The sequence below is a fragment of the Petromyzon marinus genome, chromosome 83, assembly GCF_048934315.1.
Source record: "Petromyzon marinus isolate PM22_M1 ecotype Great Lakes invasive population chromosome 83, UKy_Petmar_22M1.pri1.0, whole genome shotgun sequence".
Taxonomy (NCBI): domain Eukaryota; kingdom Metazoa; phylum Chordata; class Hyperoartia; order Petromyzontiformes; family Petromyzontidae; genus Petromyzon; species Petromyzon marinus.
Window position 1 is genome coordinate 1,295,827 of NC_133748.1, and position 22,133 is coordinate 1,317,959.

General features: G+C 54.4%; 2 protein-coding genes across 2 annotated transcripts in view; both read right to left on the bottom strand.

Annotated features, from left to right (window-relative positions):
* LOC116937718 (uncharacterized) overlaps positions 1-10,993 on the bottom strand; it is a 59,793-nt gene extending 48,800 nt beyond the window's left edge. The window contains exons 1-2 of the mRNA XM_076057629.1: positions 10,171-10,993; positions 3,721-3,855 (exon numbers count right to left, since the gene is read on the bottom strand). Coding sequence (XP_075913744.1) covers positions 3,721-3,855; positions 10,171-10,437 — 402 coding nt within the window. The 5' untranslated portion in view covers positions 10,438-10,993. The remainder of the gene's footprint in view (positions 1-3,720; positions 3,856-10,170) is intronic.
* A 4,837-nt stretch (positions 10,994-15,830) lies between these two features.
* Positions 15,831-22,133, bottom strand: part of LOC116958796 (histone-lysine N-methyltransferase SMYD1) — a 25,895-nt gene continuing 19,592 nt past the window's right edge. The window contains exons 7-9 of the mRNA XM_076057630.1: positions 21,427-21,590; positions 18,415-18,583; positions 15,831-16,167 (exon numbers count right to left, since the gene is read on the bottom strand). Coding sequence (XP_075913745.1) covers positions 16,024-16,167; positions 18,415-18,583; positions 21,427-21,590 — 477 coding nt within the window. The 3' untranslated portion in view covers positions 15,831-16,023. The remainder of the gene's footprint in view (positions 16,168-18,414; positions 18,584-21,426; positions 21,591-22,133) is intronic.

Sequence of the window (22,133 nt, forward strand, 5' to 3'; positions counted from 1 at the left end):
TCTGCTCACGATCATTAAGGACCTTCATGATGGTGAGCGGGCCCGGGTAAAACTACGTGGCCGGGAGTCGGAGCCATTCCCTGTTCACCTTGGGGTGTGCGACAGGGATGTCCTCTGGCTCCCACATTATTCAACATCTATTTTGACCACGTAGTTCGTGAAGCCTTCAATAGCTGTACCGGGGGAATCTCCATATGGTACAGATATAATGGGAGGCTAATCGATGCCCGGGTGCGGTCAAGGGATGGCTCCCTATTGCTCAACCACGTTATGTATGCTGATGATGTGGTAATAGCTGCTCGGTCAGAGGAGGAGTTGGAGACGCTGCTGCTGAGACTGGAGCGTGCCACTAAGAGGTGGGGCCTTACCATCAGCCCCACCAAAACTAAGCACCTGCCTGGGTATTTTGTACCATCGGACACTCCACCCCCACAACTCCCAATCGGTGATGGGGCAGTTGTGGAGAGAGTGGAGAGTTTCCCATACCTGGGCAGTGTGCTTATGACTGGCTCCAGTTTAACAGCAGAGGTCTCACTCCGAATCAGTCGAGCGGCAATATATTTTCATTGGTTGCGTAACGCTGTGTGGAAGCTACCTGGTCTGTCGCTCCGCACTAAGCTTCAGGTCTTCTCGGCCACGGTCATTCCCTCCCTTCTCTACGCTTGCGAAACGTGGACCCCCCTAATGGAACATCTTCGCCGGTTAGAAACATTTAGGCTGGCCTGCCTACGATCCATCCTGGGTTTAACCAGACTGGATTGTGTGAGGAGCTCACAAATCCTTGAAAGATCTGGGCAGGGTCCCATCGGTGAGCTCCTCCGGCAGGCAAGGCTGCGATGGCTGGGTCATGTAGCCCGCATGCCCAGCCACCGCATGCCGAAACAGCTTTTGTTTGGCCGGATTGAGGGGGCTAAGCGGGCGCGGCACGGGCTAGAGAAGAGATGGAGTGATGTGGTACAGGAGGACGTGGAGCTGAGTGGACTTGCCGATGACCGGTACCAGCGGTGTCAAGATCGGCCTCTGTGGAGGAGGCTCGTGAAGGATGCTACTGGGCAGTTGGAGGCAGTCGCCCTCCAACAACAACGGAGGGCGGAGGAGCGACGCTCACAACAGCGAGCGGAGCGCCGGGTGGCTAAAGCACAGCAGGTTGGCACAGTAGGGGGCACAGGTGGTGCATCAGCCAGTCATCTCAGTCAGTCGACCCGTGGCACCTGGGTCTGCCCCGTGACCTCCTGCCAGCGGGCGTTCGACACTTCACGTGGCCTCAGGGTGCACATAGCCTGGCACAAGCGTCGTGGTGACGTCACCGCCACTTAGTGGCGAATGGCGGTTGTTGTTGTTGTTGTGTGTCACAGTGTGTGTGTGGGTTACTGTGTGTGTGTGTCACAGTGTGTGTGTGTGTGTCACAGTGTGTGTGTGTGTGGGTTACTGTGTGTGTGTGTCAGTGTGTGTGTGTGTAGGTTACTGTGTGTGTGTGTGTCACTGTGTGTGTGTGGGTCACTGTGTGTGTGTGGGTCACTGTGTGTGTGTGTGTCACAGTGTGTGTGTGGGTTACTGTGTGTGTGTGTGTGTGGGTTACTGTGTGTGTGTGTGTGTGTCACTGTGTGTGTGTGTCACTGTGTGTGTGTGTCACAGTGTGTGTGTGTCACAGTTTGTGTGTGTCACAGTGTGTGTGTGGATTACTGTGTGTGTGTGTGTGTCACAGTGTGTGTGTGTGTGGGTTACTGTGTGTGTGTGGCAGTGTGTGTGTGTGTCACTGTGTGTGTGTGTCACAGTGTGTGTGTGTCACAGTATGTGTGTCACTGTGTGTGTCACAGTGTGTGTGTGTGTGTGTTACAGTGTGTGTGTCACTGTGTGTGTGTCACAGTGTGTGTGTGTGTGTGGGTCACTGTGTGTGTGTGTCACAGTGTGTGTGTGTCACTGTGTGTGTGTCACTGTGTGTGTGTGTGTTACAGTGTGTGTGTGTCACTGTGTGTGTGTCACAGTGTGTGTGGGTCACTGTGTGTGTGTGTGTGGGTCACTGTGTGTGTGTGTTAGTGTGTGTGTCACACTCCCACAACTCCCAATCGGTGATGGGGCAGTTGTGGAGAGAGTGGAGAGTTTCCCATACCTGGGCAGTGTGCTTATGACTGGCTCCAGTTTAACAGCAGAGGTCTCACTCCGAATCAGTCGAGCGGCAATATCTTTTCATCGGTTGCGTAACGCTGTGTGGAAGCTACCTGGTCTGTCGCTCCGCACTAAGCTTCAGGTCTTCTCGGCCACGGTCATTCCCTCCCTTCTCTACACTTGCGAAACGTGGACCCCCCTAATGGAACATCTTCGCCGGTTAGAAACATTTAGGCTGGCCTCCCTACGATCCATCCTGGGTTTAACCAGACTGGATTGTGTGAGGAGCTCACAAATCCTTGAAAGATCTGGGCAGGGTCCCATCGGTGAGCTCCTCCGGCAGGCAAGGCTGCGATGGCTGGGTCATGTAGCCCGCATGCACAGCCACCGCATGCTGAAAGAGCTTTTGTTTGGCCGGATTGAGGGGGCTAGGCGGGCGCGGCATGGGCTAGAGAAGAGATGGAGTGATGTGGTACAGGAGGACGTGGAGCTGAGTCGACTTGCCGATGACTGGTACCAGCGGTGTCAAGATCGGCCTCTGTGGAGGAGGTTCGTGAAGGATGCTACTGGGCAGTTGGAGGCAGTCGCCCTCCAACAACAACGGAGGGCGGAGGAGCGACGCTCACAACAACGAGCGGAGCGCCGGGTGGCTAAAGCACAGCAGGTTGGCACAGTAGGGGGCACAGGTGGTGCATCAGCCAGTCATCTCAGTCATCTCAGTCAGTCGACCTGTGGCACCTGCTGGGTCTGCCCAGTGACCTCCTGCCAGCACGTGGCCTCAAGGTGCACATGGCCTGGCACAAGCGTCGTGGTGACGTCACCGCCACTTAGTGGCGAATGGCGGTTGTTGTTGTTGTGTGTGTGTGTGTCACAGTGTGTCACAGTGTGTGTGGGTCACTGTGTGTGTGTGTCACAGTGTGTGTGTGTGTCACAGTGTGTGTGTGTCACAGTGTGTGTGTGTGTCACAGTGTGTGTGTGTGTCACATCGCTCCCCATACAATGTGTGTGTCTGTGTGTGTGTCTGTGTGTCTGTGTCTGTGTGTATGGGGAGCGGTAGTGTAGCGGTTAGCGCTACGCTGCGCTATGAACCTGGCGACCCGGGTTCGATTCCCGCTCACGGCCAACACCGGTGACGATTATCTGAACCGGTCCCGGGGCCTCCCCTAGGTCGACTCAGCCTCAAATGAGTACCTGGTGCGGTGTGTAAACATCGCCACTAGGGAGACAAAGGCGGTCGGGCGTGGTGCTGGCCACGCACCCCCTCGTGTACCGTTCCGGCCTTCATAGGTGCTCGCTAACAGCACTTGCCCCTACAGTCTGTTAAGGCTACACGGGGGATCTTTGTCTTTGTGTCACTGTGTCTGTGTGTGTCACAGTGTGTGTGTGTGTCACAGTGTGTGTGTGTGTCACAGTGTGTGTGTGTGTCACAGTGTGTGTGTCACAGTGTGTGTGTGTGTCACTGTGTGTGTCACAGTGTGTGTGTGTGTCACTGTGTCTGAGTGTCACTGTGCGTGTGTCACTGTGTGTGTGTCACAGTGTGTGTGTGTCACTGTGTGTGTGTGTCACAGTGTGTGTGTGTGTCACTGTGTCTGTGTGTCACTGTGCGTGTGTCACCTGCGAATCATCCTCAGAGCTGGGATCGGCCCAGGAGGTCAATGAACGTCCCAGCTGATCGTTCGACTGATCTGCCAAATCCAATCGTCCCCTCATCCCCTCCTCATCTTCCACCTTCTCCACCACCTCTTCAATCTGAGTGAGGAGGGAATGGGTGACACCACACCATCCAATAGAGCCACACAGCCTTTAACGGACCGTTAAAGGGACCACAGCCTGATACGGCCTGATTATTAGGCGATTATTTTTCCCACGTTAAGGTCACTCGCAGACACGGTGTTGTCACTCATCCGGAATGCGGACTCGCTCGCTCACCACCCGCTCAGTCACACACTCACTTAGTCACCCGCTCGCTCACCCACTCACTCAGTCACACACTCAGTAAGTCACCCGCTCACTCACCACTCACTCAGTCACACACTCACTTAGTCACCCGCTTACTCACCCACTCACTCACTCAGTCACACACTCACTTAATCACCCGCCCGCTCACCCACTCACTCAGTCACACACTCACTTAGTCACCCGCTCACTCAGTCACACACTCACTTAATCACCCGCTCGCTCACCCGCTCACTCAGTCACACACTCACTTAATCACCCGCCCGCTCACCCACTCACTCAGTCACACACTCACTTAGTCACCCGCTTACTCACCCACTCACTCAGTCACTCACACACTCACTTAGTCACCCGCTCACTCACTCACTCAGTCACACACTCATTTCATCACCCGCTCGCTCACCCACTCACTCAGTCACACACTCACTTAATCACCCGCCCGCTCACCCACTCACTCAGTCACACACTCACTTAGTCACCCGCTCACTCAGTCACACACTCACTTAATCACCCTCCCGCTCACCCACTCACTCAGTCACACACTCACTTAGTCACCCGCTCACTCACCCGCTCACTCAGTCACACACTCACTTAGTCACCCGCTCGCTCACCCACTCACCCATTCACTCAGTCACCCGCTCAATCACCACTCACTCAGCCACACAACCACTTTGTCACCCGCTCACTCACCCACTCACTTAGTCACTCGCTCGCTTACCCACGCAATCAGTCACACACTCACTTAAGTCACCCGCTCACCTACCCACGCACTCACCCACTAACTTAGTCACCCGCTCACTCACCCATTTAGCTACACACTAACTTAGCCACCCTCTCACCCAGCTACACACTCACTTAGTCACCCGCTCACTCACCCAGTCACTCAGCCACACGCTCACTTAGTCACCCACTCACTCACCCACTCACTCAGTCACCCGCTCGCTCACCACTCACTCAGTCACACACTCACTTAGTGACCCTCTCACTCACCCACTCAGCCACACACTCACTCAGTCACACACTGACTTAATCACCCGCTCACCCACTCCCTCAGTCACACACTCACTTAGTCACCCGCTCACTCACCCATTCACTCAGTCACTCACACACTCACTTAGTCACTCGCTCACTCACCCATTCACTCAGTCACACACTCACTTAGACACCTGCTCACTCACCCACTCCCTCAGTCACACACTCACTTAGTCACCCGCTCACTCACCCATTCACTCAGTCACTCACACACTCACTTAGTCACTCGCTCGCTCACCCACTCACTCAGTCATACACTCACTTAGTCACTCGCTCACTCACCCATTCATTCAGTCACACACTCACTTAGTCACCTGCTCACTCACCCAATCACTCAGTCACCCACACACTCACTTAGTCACCCTCTCACTCACTCAGTCACACACTCAATCACCCGCCCGCTCACCCACTCAGTCACACATTCACTTAATCACCCGCTCACTCACTCAGTCACACACTCACTTAGTCACCTGCTCACTCACCCACTCACTCAGTCACTCACACACTCACTTAGTCACCCGCTCACTCACTCAGTCACACACTCACTTAATCACCCGCTCACTCACTCAGTCACACACTCACTTAGTCACCTGCTCACTCACCCACACACTCACTTAGTCACCCGCTCACTCACTCACTCAGTCACACACTCACTTAGTCACCCGCTCACCCACTCACGAAAGAGTATCATCCACCAGTTTCAAATAACTTCGCATAACGCCTAAAGCCACAGCTCCCAATGCATTTGCGTGGGGCAGTAACGTCCGCAAAACGTGTCGAATCACTCGCGTTACATTGCACTCTTAAACAGAGCGAACCGGGCCCATATTCGTTGGGCCTTTCCGGTAAAGCCGCGTAAATATGTTCAAAGAAAACAACGCAAAATAACAACATTAAACCCACCCCACAGAGACCCATAGACTCATCACCACACAGAGACCCATAGACTCACCACAGAGACCCATAGACTCACCACCACACAGAGACCCATAGACTCACCACCAGAGACCCATAGACTCACCACAGAGACCCATAGACTCACCACCACACAGAGACCCATAGACTCATCACCACACAGAGACCCATAGACTCATCACCACACAGAGACCCATAGACTAATCGTCACACAGAGACCCATAGACTCATCACCACCACACAGAGACCCATAGACTCACCACCACACAGAGACCCATAGACTCATCACCACACAGAGACCCATAGACTCACCACCACACAGAGACCCATAGACTCATCACCACAGAGACCCATAGACTCACCACCACACAGAGACCCATAGACTCACCACCACACAGAGACCCATAGACTCATCACCACAGAGACCCATAGACTCACCACCACACAGAGACCCATAGACTCACCACCACACAGAGACCCATAAACTCACCACCACACAGAGACCCATAGACTCATCACACACAGAGACCCATAGACTCATCACCACACAGAGACCCATACACTCACCACCACACAGAGACCCATAGACTCACCACCACAGAGAGACTCATAGACTCACCACCACCACACAGAGACCCATAGACTCACCACCAAACAGAGACTCATAGACTCACCACCACACAGAGACCCATAGACTCATCACCACAGAGAGACTCATAGACTCACCACCACACAGAGACTCATAGACTCACCACCACAGAGAGACCCATAGACTCACCACCACACAGAGACCCATAGACTCACCACCACACAGAGACCCATAGACTCACCACCACACAGAGACCCATAGACTAATCGTCACACAGAGACCCATAGACTTATCACCACCACACAGAGACCCATAGACTCACCACCACACAGAGACCCATAGACTCATCACCACACAGAGACCCATAGACTCACCACCACACAGAGACCCATAGACTCATCACCACACAGAGACCCATAGACTCACCACCACACAGAGACCCATAGACTCACCACCACACAGAGACCCATAGACTCATCATCACAGAGACCCATAGACTCACCACTACACAGAGACCTATAGACTCATCACACACAGAGACCCATAGACTCACCACCACACAGAGACCCATAGACTCACCACCACAGAGAGACTCATAGACTCACCACCACCACACAGAGACCCATAGACTCACCACCAAACAGAGACTCATAGACTCACCACCACACAGAGACCCATAGACTCATCACCACACAGAGACTCATAGACTCACCACCACAGAGAGACCCATAGACTCACCACCACACAGAGACCCATAGACTCACCACCACACAGAGACCCATAGACTCACCACCACACAGAGACCCATAGACTCACCACCACACAGAGACCCATAGACTCATCATCACCACACAGAGACCCATAGACTCATCACCACACAGAGACCCATAGATTCATCACCAGTTACAAGCTAATCACTCAGCTATTTCAATGCTAAATTCTATGCTAATTCCTTTGTCAAGGGGTACCTCTGCGGATGTGTATACCTTAACTTAGCTATTTCAATGAGCCATTTCAATGCTAAATTCTATGCTAATTCCTTTGTCAAGGGGTACCTCTGCGGATGTGTATACTTTAACTTAGCTATTTCAATGAGCAATTTCAATGCTAAATTCTATGCTAATTCCTTTGTCAAGGGGTACCTCTGCGGATGTGTATACTTTAACTTAGCTATTTCAATGAGCCATTTCAATGCTAAATTCTATGCTAATTCATTTGTCAAGGGGTACCTCTGCGGATGTGTATACTTTAACTTAGCTATTTCAATGAGCCATTTCAATGCTAAATTATATGCTAATTCCTTTGTCAAGGGGTGCCTCTGCGGATGTGTATACTTTAACTTAGCTATTTCAATGAGCCATTTCAATGCTAAATTCTATGCTAATTCCTTTGTCAAGGGGTACCTCTGCGGATGTGTATACTTTAACTTAGCTATTTCAATGAGCCATTTCAATGCTAAATTCTATGCTAATTCCTTTGTCAAGGGGTGCCTCTGCGGATGTGTATACTTTAACTTAGCTATTTCAATGAGCCATTTCAATGCTAAATTCTATGCTAATTCCTTTGTCAAGAGGTACCTCTGCGGATGTGTATACTTTAACTTAGCTATTTCAATGAGCTATTTCAATGCTAAATTCTATGCTAATTCCTTTGTCAAGGGGTACCTCTGCGGATGTGTATACTTTAACTTAGCTATTTCAATGAGCTATTTCAATGCTAAATTCTATGCTAATTCCTTTGTCAAGGGGTGCCTCTGCGGATGTGTATACTTTAACTTAGCTATTTCAATGAGCCATTTCAATGCTAAATTCTATGCTAATTCCTTTGTCAAGGGGTACCTCTGCGGATGTGTATACTTTAACTTAGCTATTTCAATGAGCCATTTCAATGCTAAATTCTATGCTAATTCCTTTGTCAAGGGGTACCTCTGCGGATGTGTATACTTTAACTTAGCTATTTCAATGAGCTATTTCAATGCTAAATTCTATGCTAATTCCTTTGTCAAGGGGTACCTCTGCGGATGTGTATGCTTTAACTTAGCTATTTCAATGAGCCATTTCAATGCTAAATTCTATGCTAATTCCTTTGTCAAGGGGTGCCTCTGCAGATGTGTATACTTTAACGTAGCTATTTCAATGAGCTATTTCAATGCTAAATTCTATGCTAATTCCTTTGTCAAGGGGTACCTCTGCGGATGTGTATACTTTAACTTAGCTATTTCAATGAGCTATTTCAATGCTAAATTCTATGCTAATTCCTTTGTCAAGGGGTACCTCTGCGGATGTGTATACTTTAACTTAGCTATTTCAATGAGCCATTTCAATGCTAAATTCTATGCTAATTCCTTTGTCAAGGGGTACCTCTGCGGATGTGTATACTTTAACTTAGCTATTTCAATGAGCTATTTCAATGCTAAATTCGATGCTAATTCCTTTGTCAAGGGGTACCTCTGCGGATGTGTATACTTTAACTTAGCTATTTCAATGAGCTATTTCAATGCTAAATTCTATGCTAATTCCTTTGTCAAGGGGTACCTCTGCGGATGTGTATACTTTAACTTAGCTATTTCAATGAGCCATTTCAATGCTAAATTCTATGCTAGTTCCTTTGTCAAGGGGTACCTCTGCGGATGTGTATACTTTAACTTAGCTATTTCAATGAGCTATTTCAATGCTAAATTCTATGCTAATTCCTTTGTCAAGGGGTACCTCTGCGGATGTGTATACTTTAACTTAGCTATTTCAATGAGCCATTTCAATGCTAAATTCTATGCTAATTCCTTTGTCAAGGGGTACCTCTGCGGATGTGTATACTTTAACTTAGCTATTTCAATGAGCCATTTCAATGCTAAATTCTATGCTAATTCCTTTGTCAAGGGGTACCTCTGCGGATGTGTATACTTTAACTTAGCTATTTCAATGAGCTATTTCAATGCTAAATTCTATGCTGATTCCTTTGTCAAGGGGTGCCTCTGCGGATGTGTATACTTTAACTGAGCTATTTCAATGAGCCATTTCAATGCTAAATTCTATGCTGATTCCTTTGTCAAGGCGCTTGGTGTTTTTCTTCTCACACAGCTTAAAGGTCGCGATCTCAGCGTGGCTTCTTCCACTTCAGCGCTGTCCTCCAGACAGTCCCGTCCCCTTCACACCTGATGAAGGCCCGCTTGTGTTGTGGCCGAAACGTCGTCGTGATTTTTTGTTATTTTATTTTTCACCTACGTGACTTTACCCAATAGAACCAAAGAAGAGTATGGATCCTAGCAGTCACGAAAGCTTCAAATCTAGAATTCACCTCGGTGGCTTTAGCGAAAGGCCGCTGTTGGATCGCGATCGAAACGTCGGGGGTTTTTTGGGTTGCTGCTATTTTCTATTAAAACACATCCACGCGACTTTATTAACGAAAGACACCAAAAGACGATGAATTCCCGCTTCAAGTTTAAAATTAAAACATGTTTTTAAAAAAATAATAATTTAAAAGCGCGCGAGAGAAAATTCCTGAGGGGAATAATCGCGAAGGGGGGGGGGGGAGAGGAGAGAGGGCCCCCCCCTCCCACCCCCGTCTGGTGCTACCTCCTCCCGCCGCCCAGGGTCGCCCTCGGCCGGGCGGAGAAACAAGGCCGCGGTGGGTCGGTGTCGTCTCGGTGTTTGTGATGTCGCCGCCGCCGTCGCCGTCTTTGTCGCGTGAGGGGAATTCTCGTCGGCCGTGAGGGATTCGTCGACGGGGATCATCGCCGTGAGGGAATCGCAAAGACGACGAGCGGAAGATGAAGGAGGTGAACGAGGCGATGGAGGCGATGCGGGGCTGACAAGGGGGTTCGATAGCCTCCGGCCCGCCATCGACTTTTGAATTAAATTAAATTAAAACACAACAACAACAACAAAAAAATATATACGCTATGATAATTATAGTAAATCGGAAACACCGCGCGTTTAAATATACGTTTTTTTTTAAAGTGTAAATAAGTTATTAATGATAGTGCATGGTTAAGCGTATCGTGAATATATTACTACTTATAGCGCGATGTAGATTTATATATTTACTCGCAATCAAGGATGCATTAAAAGTACATCAAATATATTAAGCTCTTATTTTTGAAATAACAAAACAAAAACCGGTAAGATTTAAAATATACTCTCGCGTTAAGCAACGCCAACAATTGTATTTATTTAGTGCAACTAATACTTTTTTTTCGGCGATACTTATCATCGGTCAGCTTCCAAAGCACTTACTCTACGCCGCAATTTTTTATATATATAACTTTGAATCTTTTGGGTTTAATTGTGTAAAAAAAAATTTGGTTTCACGGGGACCGCGTTAAGTTGTGAGGGAGTGAACGGCGGTGGTGGTGGAGGGGGAGGAGCTTAGTGACTCCTCCCCCCTCTCTGACCCCTCCCACCCCTCCCCTCGTAACTTTGCCAGATACGAACACCGCGCAAATCGCCGTCGGGGTCGTCAACGCGTTTCAACGTTGGAGGGGGGTGGGGGAAGGGGGGTAGGGCTGGCGTGCGCATGCGCGTTGGGTGCGGGTGGGGAGGGAGTCCAAATTTCGCAAGCGCGAGGTTGGACTCGATTTCGCAGTGCGGATACGGTGCGGTGGGGACGTCACGCGGTGGTGGCCGTGGCCGTCCAATGGGAACGCGAGAAACCCGCAGGCACGATGAGCACTATGAATTACAAGGAGGGAGAAAAGTGAGCGTGTGAAGGGTGGGGGGGGGAGGGTTTAAAAAAAGCGCGGGAAAATTTTAAAATGTGGAAATTCGCGGTTATTGTTAGTTATGGTTAAAAAAAATGTTTTAAGCGCGGTAACAGCCACGAAACTCGTCCACTATGACAATAAAATCTCATTTGTGCGTCTGTATAATTTTTACGAACATCAAAAAAATAATGTGTGCGCGTTCGCACCACGTGACCATCATGCATATGTAAAGTATAAGGCGTGGTTATTCAAATGAGGCAACGCCCCCGGCGTGCATATGTAAATGAGGAGGCGTGGTTATTTAAATAGAATCACCCCCACCTTCCCTACGTCATCACCGTGGCTCATTCTTTCTTCTGATTGGCTGAGGGGTGCAGAGGCCAACGAGATTTGTTTTAGGTCCCAACCGAAACGTCGTACGTTCCGTTAAACTCACCCAAGGTATAATTGTCGACACATTACGGAATATGACGTCACGAATCGCAGAGGGAGTGAATGGTGCGATGACGTCACGAGACCTTGGCTGGGAAGGTGGAGAGGGGGTGATGACGTCAAGGGACAGAGTGAAAATAGGGAGAATGACATCACGAGGAACGGAGGGAGCGAATTGTGCGATGACGTCACGATACCTTTGGTGGCGAGGGGTGATGACGTCACGGAACAGAGTGAAAATAGGGAGGATGACATCACGATGAACGCAGGGAGCGAATGGTGCGATGACGTCACGATATCTTCCGGGTGGCAAGGCGAAGTGGATTGTGATTACGTCACGACACGTAAAGGGATAACAAAATAGGGGTGATGACATCCCGAGACTTCAGCTGTGCCAATCGGGCGATGACGTCACGATACACAGAGGGGGGGGACAAATGGGGTAGATGACGCCACGGGACACAGGCCAATACCAATCGATGATGACGTCGCGAGACGCATGGGGGGGGGGGTGGGTGAGAGGGGGGGTCATGACGTCCACTCTGATAAATGGCTTATTCTTTATTACATTCACACAAAAACTTAATTCTAAATAACACGGTCACATCGTCAACACCACACAAACACTGCAGGGTCTCTGTGTGGTGGTGGTGGTGAGTCTATGGGTCTCTGTGTGGTGGTGAGTCTATGGGTCTCTGTGTGGTGGTGGTGAGTCTATGGGTCTCTGTGTGGTGGTGATGAGTCTATGGGTCTCTGTGTGAGTCTATGGGTCTCTGTGTGGTGGTGATGAGTCTATGGGTCTCTGTGTGGTGGTGATGGGTCTATGGGTCTCTGTGTGACGATTAGTCTATGGGTCTCTTTGTGGTGATGAGTCTATGGGTCTCTGTGTGGTGGTGAGTCTATGGGTCTCTGTGTGGTGGTGAGTCTATGGGTCTCTGTGTGATGATGAGTCTATGGGTCTCTGTGTGGTGGTGGTGGTGGTGAGTCTATGGGTCTCTGTGTGGTGGTGAGTCTATGGGTCTCTGTGTGATGATGAGTCTATGGGTCTCTGTGTGGTGGTGATGAGTCTATGGGTCTCTGTGTGGTGGTGAGTCTATGGGTCTCTGTGTGGTGGTGATGGGTCTATGGGTCTCTGTGTGACGATTAGTCTATGGGTCTCTGTGTGGTGATGAGTCTATGGGTCTCTGTGTGGTGGTGGTGGTGAGTCTATGGGTCTCTGTGTGGTGGTGAGTCTATGGGTCTCTGTGTGGTGGTGAGTCTATGGGTCTCTGTGTGGTGGTGAGTCTATGGGTCTCTGTGTGGTGGTGGTGAGTCTATGGGTCTCCGTGTGGTGGTGAGTCTATGGGTCTCCGTGTGGTGGTGAGTCTGTGGGTCTCTGTGTGGTGGTGAGTCTATGGGTCTCTGTGTGGTGGTGAGTCTATGGGTCTCTGTGTGGTGGTGGTGAGTCTATGGGTCTCTGTGTGGTGGTGAGTCTATGGGTCTCTGTGTGGTGGTGAGTCTATGGGTCTCTGTGTGGTGATGAGTCTATGGGTCTCTGTGTGGTGGTGAGTCTATGGGTCTCTGTGTGGTGGTGATGAGTCTATGGGTCTCTGTGTGGTGGTGATGAGTCTATGGGTCTCTGTGTGGTGGTGAGTCTATGGGTCTCTGTGTGGTGGTGAGTCTATGAGTCTCTGTGTGTGTGATGAGTCTGTGGGTCTCTATGTGATGATGAATCTATGGGTCTCTGTGTGGTGGTGAGTCTGTGGGTCTCTGTGTGGTGGTGAGTCTATGAGTCTCTGTTTGTGTGATGAGTCTATGGGTCTCTATGTGATGATGAGTCTATGGGTCTCTGTGTGGTGGTGAATCTATGGGTCTCTGTGTGGTGATGAGTCTATGGGTCTCTGTGTGATGATGAGTCTATGGGTCTCTGTGTGGTGGTGAGTCTATGGGTCTCTGTGTGATGATGAGTCTATGGGTCTCTGTGTGGTGGTGAGTCTATGGGTCTCTGTGTGGTGGTGAGTCTATGGGTCTCTGTGTGATGATGAGTCTATGGGTCTCTGTGTGATGATGAGTCTATGGGTCTCTGTGTGGTGGTGAGTCTATGGGTCTCTGTGTGGTGGTGAGTCTATGGGTCTCTGTGTGGTGATGAGTCTATGGGTCTCTGCGTGGTGGTGGGTCTATGGTCTCTGTGTGGTGGTGGTGGTGAGTCTATGGGTCTTCGTGTGGTGGTGATGAGTCTATGGGTCTCTGTGTGATGATGAGTCTATGGGTCTCTGTGTGTGGTGGTGAGTCTATGGGTCTCTATGTGATGATGAGTCTATGGGTCTCTGTGTGATGATGAGTCTATGGGTCTTTGTGTGTGATGGTGAGTCTATGGGTCTCTGTGTGATGATGAGTCTGTGGGTCTCTGTGTGGTAATGAGTCTGTGGGTCTCTGTGTGGTGGTGAGTCTATGGGTCTCTGTGTGATGATGAGTCTATGGGTCTCTGTGTGATGATGAGTCTATGGGTCTCTGTGTGGTGGTGATGAGTCTATGGGTCTCTGTGTGATGATGAGTCTATGGGTCTCTGTGTGGTGGTGAGTCTATGGGTCTCTGTGTGGTGGTGAGTCTATGGGTCTCTGTGTGGTGATGAGTCTATGAGTCTCTGTGTGTCGCTGGTTGCAAGCAAAGCCGCACTGCACTGCTGATGAGATGCTGAATGACAAAACCAGTCTAGAATTGCAACTAATAAAAGCAAATTCCCACTTCCCGCACTGCTGATGAGACACTGAATGCCAAATCCAGGCTAAGCTCTCACTCCCGTGGCTCCCTTTGTTATGTAAGGTGGGTGAGGGGTTGGTGAGTGAGTGAGTGGGTGGGTGAGTGAGTGAGTGGGTGAGTGAGTGGGTGGGTGAGTGGGTGGGTGAGTGGGTGGGTGAGTGGGTGGGTGAGTGGGTGAGTGTGTGAGGGTGGGTGACGGGTTGGTGAGTGAGTGAATGGGTGAGTGAGTGGGTGGGTGGGTGAGTGAGTGGGTGGGTGGGTGGGTGAGTGAGTGGGTGGGTGGGTGGGTGAGTGAGTGGGTGGGTGGGTGAGTGGGTGGGTGGGTGGGTGAGTGGGTGGGTGGGTGGTGAGTGGGTGGGTGGGTGGGTGAGTGGGTGGGTGGGTGAGTGAGTGAGTGGGTGAGTGAGTGAGTGGGTGGGTGAGTGGGTGGGTGAGTGGGTGAGTGAGTGGGTGAGTGGGTGAGTGGGTGGGTGGGTGAGTGAGTGGGTGGGTGGGTGAGTGAGTGGGTGAGTGGGTGGGTGGGTGAGTGGGTGAGTGGGTGGGTGAGTGGGTGAGTGAGTGGGTGAGTGAGTGAGTGGGTGGGTGAGTGGGTGAGGGTGGGTGACGGGTTGGTGAGTGAGTAAGTGGGTGAGTGAGTGGGTGGGTGGGTGAGTGGGTGGGTGGGTGGGTGGGTGAGTGGGTGGGTGGGTGGGTGAGTGGGTGGGTGGGTGGGTGAGTGAGTGAGTGGGTGAGTGAGTGAGTGGGTGGGTGAGTGGGTGGGTGAGTGGGTGAGTGAGTGGGTGAGTGGGTGAGTGGGTGGGTGGGTGAGTGAGTGGGTGGGTGGGTGAGTGAGTGGGTGAGTGGGTGGGTGGGTGGGTGGGGGGTGGTGGGTGGGTGAGGGGTGAGTGGGTGGGTGAGTGAGTGAGTGGGTGGGTGAGGGGTGAGGGTGGGTGAGGGTTGGGGTGAGTGAGTGATGGTGAGTGAGTGGGTGGGTGGGTGAGTGAGTGGGTGGGGTGGGTGGGTGGAGTGGGGTGGGGTGGGGTGGGTGAGGTGGGTGGGTGAGTGGGTGGGTGGGGGTGGGGTGGGTGAGTGAGGTGGGTGAGTGGGTGGGTGAGTGGGTGGGTGTGTGGGTGAGTGGGGGTGGGTGAGTGGGTGGGTGGGTGGGTGGGTGGGTGGGTTGGTGGGTGAGTGAGTGGGTGGGTGAGAGGTGGGTGGTGGGTGGGTGAGTGAGTGAGTGGGTGGGTGAGTGGGGGGTGAGTGAGTGGGTGGGGAGTGAGTGGGTGAGTGAGTGGGTGGTGAGTGGGTGGAGTGAGTGGGTGAGTGAGTGGGTGGTGAGTGAGTGGGTGGGTGAGTGAGGGGTGGGGTGGTGGGGGTGGGGGGTAAGCGAGCGAGCGGGTGAGTAAGTGGGTGAGTGAGTGGGTGCGCGGGTGGGTGGGTGAGTGGGTGAGTGGGTAAGCGAGCGAGCGGGTCGGTGAGTGGATGGGCGAGCGAGCGGGCGAGCGGACGAGCGGGCGAGCCATCACAGCCATCACTGCCATCACAGCCATCACTGCCATCACAGCCATCACAGCCATCATCACTTGTGCCGTAAGTCTCCCGTTTGAGGCTCGGCCATGAGGCGCATGGAGGAGCCCTGCAGGGCAGCCTCACGGAGCCTCTCGTAGGCGAACTCGTTCTCGCGGAAGAGACGCAGCTCCATCTCGGTCTGGACGCGCAGGCCCTGGGGGATCCAGCGGTGGAGCGGGGTGGAGGAGGAGGAGGTGGAGGTGGTGTTAAACTCGCTCACCATTCACTCACCCACTCACTCACCCACCCATCCACCAACTCACCCACCCACCTATCCACCCACTCACCCACACACCCACCTACCCACCTACCCACTCACTCACTCACCCACTCACTCACTCACTCACCCACCCACGCACTCACACACCCACCCACTCACCCACTCACTGACCCACCCACCCACCCACTCACTCACCAACTCACCCACCCACCCACTCACTCACTCACCCACCAGCCCACCCACCCACTCATCCACCAACCCACCCACCCACACACTCACTCTCTCACCCACCCACCAACTCACCAACCCACCCACCCACACAACAAAGATAAAAAGATCCCCCATATAGCCTTAACAGACTTTAGGGGCAAGTGCTGTTAGCGAGCACCAATGAAGGCCGGAACGGTACACGAGGGGGTGGGTGGCCAGCACCACGCCCGACCGCCTTTGTCTCCCTAGTGGCAATGTTTACACACCGCACCAGGTACTCATTTGAGGCTGAGTCGACCCACCCACACACTCACTCTCTCACCCACCCACCAACTCACCCACCCACCTACCCACCCACTCTCTCACCCATCCACCAACTCACCCACCCACTCACTCACTCACCCACCAGCCCACCCACCCACTCACTCACTGACCCACCCACTCATCCACCAACCCACCCACCCACACACTCACTCTCTCACCCACCCACCAACTCACCCACCCACCCATCACCCACTCACCCACCCACTCACCCACCCACCTACCCACCAACTCACCCACCCACCTATCCACCCACTCACCCACACACCCACCTACCCACCTACCCACCCACTCACTCACCCACCCACCCACCTACCCACCTACCCACCCACTCACTCACTCACCCACCCACCCACCCACTCACTCACCCACCCACCCACCCACTCACCCACCCACTCACCCACCCACTCACTCACCCACCCACCCACCCACTCACTCTCTCACCCACCCACCCACCCACTCACCCACCCACCCACCAACTCACCTACCCACCCACTCACTCACTCACCTACCCACCAACTCACCCACCAACTCACCCATCCACCAACTCACCCACCCACCCACCCACTCACTCACTCACCCACCAGCCCACCCACCCACTCACTCACTGACCCACCCACTCATCCACCAACCCACCCACCCACACACTCACTCTCTCACCCACCCACCAACTCACCCACCCACCCATCACCCACTCACCCACCCACTCACCCACCCACCTACCCACCAACTCACCCACCCACCTATCCACCCACTCACCCACACACCCACCTACCCACCTACCCACCCACTCACTCACCCACCCACCCACCTACCCACCTACCCACCCACTCACTCACTCACCCACCCACCCACCCACCCACTCACTCACCCACCCACCCACCCACTCACCCACCCACTCACCCACCCACTCACTCACCCACCCACCCACCCACTCACTCTCTCACCCACCCACCCACCCACTCACCCACCCACCCACCAACTCACCTACCCACCCACTCACTCACTCACCTACCCACCAACTCACCCACCAACTCACCCATCCACCAACTCACCCACCCACCCACCCACTCACTCACTCACCCACCAGCCCACCCACCCACTCACTCACTGACCCACCCACTCATCCACCAACCCACCCACCCACACACTCACTCTCTCACCCACCCACCAACTCACCCACCCACCCATCACCCACTCACCCACCCACTCACCCACCCACCTACCCACCAACTCACCCACCCACCTATCCACCCACTCACCCACACACCCACCTACCCACCTACCCACCCACTCACTCACCCACCCACCCACCTACCCACCTACCCACCCACTCACTCACTCACCCACCCACCCACCCACCCACTCACTCACCCACCCACCCACTCACCCACTCACCCACCCACCCACTCACACACCCACCCACTCACCCACCCACCAACTCACCCACCCACCCACCCACTCACTCACCCACCCACCCACTCACACACCCACACACTCACCCACTCACCCACCCACCCACCCACACACCCACCTACCCACCTACCCACCCACTCACTCACCCACCCACCCACCTACCCACCTACCCACCCACTCACTCACTCACCCACACACCCACCCACTCACCCACTCACCCACCCACCCACCCACCTCCAGGTCTCTGGTGATAGGGTGCAGGGGTCCGTGAGTGACCATGAGGATGCCCAGGGCGCGACACACGTGTGCGTGGGCCTTGTCGATGAGGCCTGCGTGCCAGTGAGTCACCCCGGCACGCATCACCATCATCCCCAGCTGGGCGTTGTTGGGGTGGTAGATCTTCCTGTAGCGTGGGGGGAGGTGGGGGGAGGTGGGTGAGTGGGTGGGTGGGTGAGTGGGTGGGTGGGTGAGTGGGTGGGTGGGTGGGTGGGTGAGTGGGTGGGTGGGTGGGTGAGTGAGTGGGTGGGTGGGTGAGTGAGTGAGTGGGTGAGTGGGTGGGTGGGTGGGTGAGGGGGTGGGTGGGTGGGTGAGTGAGTGAGTTGGTGGGTGATTGGGTGGGTGGGTGGGTGAGTGAGTGAGTGGGTGGGTGGGTGGGTGAGGGGGTGGGTGAGTGAGTGAGTGAGTGGGTGGATGGGTGGGTGGATGGGTGAGTGAGTGGGTGGGTGGGTGAGTGGGTAGATGAGTGGGTGGGTGAGTGAGTGGGTGGGTGAGTGAGTCAATGTGTGAGTGGGTGAGTGAGTGGGTGGATGGGTGAGTGAGTGAGTGGGTGGATGAGTGGGTGGGTGGGTGAGTGGGTGGGTGAGTGAGTGGGTAGATGAGTGGGTGGGTGAGTAGGTGATTTAGTGGATGGGTGGGTGAGTGGGTGGGTGAGTGAGTGGGTGGATGGGTGAGTGGATGAGTGGGTGGGTGAGCGGGTGCGTGGTTGAGTTAGTGGGTGGATGGGTGGGTGGGTGAGTGGGTGGGTGGGTGAGTGAGTGAGTGAGTGGGTGGGTGGGTGGGTGAGTGAGTGGGTGGGTGAGTGGGTGGGTGGGTGGGTGGGTGAGTGAGTGAGTGAGTGGGTGGGTGGGTGGGTGGGTGAGTGAGTGGGTGGGTGGGTGGGTGGGTGAGGGGGTGGGTGGGTGGGTGAGTGAGTGGGTGGGTGGGTGAGTGGGTGGGTGGGTGGGTGGGTGGGTGGGTGGGTGGGTGAGTGAGTGAGTGAGTGGGTGGGTGGGTGGGTGGGTGGGTGAGTGAGTGGGTGGGTGGGTGGGTGAGTGAGTGGGTGGGTGGGTGGGTGAGGGGGTGGGTGGGTGGGTGAGTGAGTGGGTGGATGGGTGGGTGGGTGGGTGAGTGGGTGGGTGGGTGAGTGAGTGAGTGGGTGGGTGGGTGGGTGAGTGAGTGGGTGGGTGAGTGGGTGGGTGGGTGGGTGGGTGAGTGAGTGAGTGAGTGGGTGGGTGGGTGGGTGAGTGAGTGAGTGGGTGGGTGGGTGGGTGAGGGGGTGGGTGGGTGGGTGAGTGAGTGAGTGGGTGGGTGAGTGGGTGGGTGGGTGGGTGAGTGAGTGAGTGAGTGGGTGGGTGGGTGGGTGAGGGGGTGGGTGGGTGGGTGAGTGAGTGAGTGGGTGGGTGGGTGGGTGAGCGGGTGCGTGGGTGAGTGAGTGGGTGGGTGGGTGGGTGAGTGAGTGGATGAGCGGGTGGGTGGGTGAGTGAGTGGGTGGGTGAGTGGGTGGGTGAGTGAGTGAGTGAGTGGGTGGATGGGTGGGTGGATGGGTGAGTGAGTGGGTGGGTGGGTGAGTGGGTAGATGAGTGGGTGGGTGAGTGAGTGGGTGAGTGGGTGGGTGGGTGGGTGAGTGAGTCAATGTGTGAGTGGGTGAGTGAGTGGGTGGATGGGTGAGTGAGTGAGTGGGTGGATGAGTGGGGTGGTGGGTGAGTGGGTGGGTGAGTGAGTGGGTGGATGGGTGAGTGGATGAGTGGGTGGGTGAGCGGGTGCGTGGTTGAGTGAGTGGGTGGATGGGTGGGTGAGTGAGTGAGTGAGTGGATGAGCGGGTGGGTGGGTGGGTGAGTGAGTGAGTGAGTGGGTGAGTGAGTGGGTGGGTGGGTGGGTGAGTGGGTAGGTGAGCGGGTGGGTGGGTGAGTGAGTTGGTGGGTGAGTGGGTAGATGAGTGGGTGGGTGAGTAGGAGATTTAGTGGATGGATGAGCGGGTGGGTGAGTGAGTGGGTGGATGGGTGAGTGAGTGAGTGAGTGGGTAGATGAGTGGGTGGGTGAGTAGGTGATTTAGTGGATGGGTGGGTGAGCGAGTGGGTGAGCGAGTGGGTGAGCAAGTAGGTGAGTGAGTAGGTGAGTGAGTGAGTGGGTGAGCGAGTGGGTGAGCGAGTGGGTGAGTGAGTAGGTGAGCGCATGGGTGAGTGAGCGGGTGGGTGTGTGGGTGGGTGAGCGAGTGGGTGATTGAGTAGGTGAGTGAGTAGGTGAGCGAATGGGTGAGTGAGTGGGTGGGTGGGTGTGTGGGTGGGTGGGTGAGAGAGTGGGTGGGTGGGTGGGTGTGTGGGTGGGTGGGTGAGTGAGTGGGTGAGTGAGTGAGTGAGTGGGTGAGTGAGTGAGTGGGTGTGTGGGTGGGTGGGTGAGAGAGTGGGTGGGTGAGTGTGTGGGTGGGTGGGTGGGTGTGTGGGTGGGTGAGTGAGTGGGTGAGTGAGTGAGTGGGTGAGTGAGTGAGTGGTTGTGTGGGTGGGTGGGTGAGAGAGTGGGTGGGTGAGTGTGTGGGTGGGTGGGTGGGTCAGGGAGTGGGTGGGTGAGTGAGTGGGTGAGAGAGTAGGTGAGCGAGTGGGTGAGCAAGTAGGTGAGTGAGTAGGTGAGTGAGTGAGTGAGGGGGTGAGCGAGTGGGTGAGCGAGTGGGTGAGTGAGTAGGTGAGCGAATGGGTGAGTGAGTGTGTGGGTGGGTGGGTGAGTGGGTGGGTGGGTGAGAGAGTGGGTGGGTGGGTGGGTGTGTGGGTGGGTGGGTGGGTGGGTGTGTGTGTGGGTGGGTGGGTGAGTGAGTGGGTGAGTGAGTGAGTGGGTGGGTGGTAGGTGAGTGGGTGTGTGTGTGGGTGGGTGGGTGGATGAGTGAGTGGGTGAGTGAGTGGGTGAGTGGGTGAGCGAGTGAGCGAGTGAGTGAGTGAGCGAGTGAGTGAGTGAGTGAGCGAGTGGGTGAGCGAGCGGACGAGCGAGCGGGTGACTCACTCGATCGCGTCGACAGTGCGCTGTGCGAAGGTGGCGGCCTCGTTGAAGGACTGCAGGTAGGCCAGCACGTCCGCCATTAGCCTCACCATCCTCACCAAGCTCACGTGACACTCACCAAACACCGCCTCCTGCTTGGACAGGCACTGCCGACACAGCTTCAGCACCTGGGGTGGGAGGGCACGGGGGATCTTTGACTCACTCACTCACCCACCCACCCACTCACCCACTCACTCACTCACTCGCTCACTCACTCGCTGACTCACTCACCCACTCACCCACTCACCCACCCACTCACCCACTCACTCACTGACTCACCCAACCACTCAACCACTCACCCACCCACTCACCCACTCACTCACCCACTCGCTGACTCACCCAACCACTCAACCACTCACTCATTCACTCACCCACTCACTCACCCACTCACCCACTCACTCACTCACCCACTCACTCCCCCACTCACTCACTCACTCGCTGACTCACCCACCCACTCACTCACTCACTCACCCACTCACTCACCCACCCACTAACTCACCCACTCACCCACCCACTCAATCACCCACCCACCCACTCACTCACTCACCCACTCACTCACTCACTCACCCACCCACCCACCCACTCACTCACCCACCCACTCACTCACCCACCCACTAACTCACCCACTAACCCACCCACTCAATCACCCACCCACCCACTCACTCACTCAC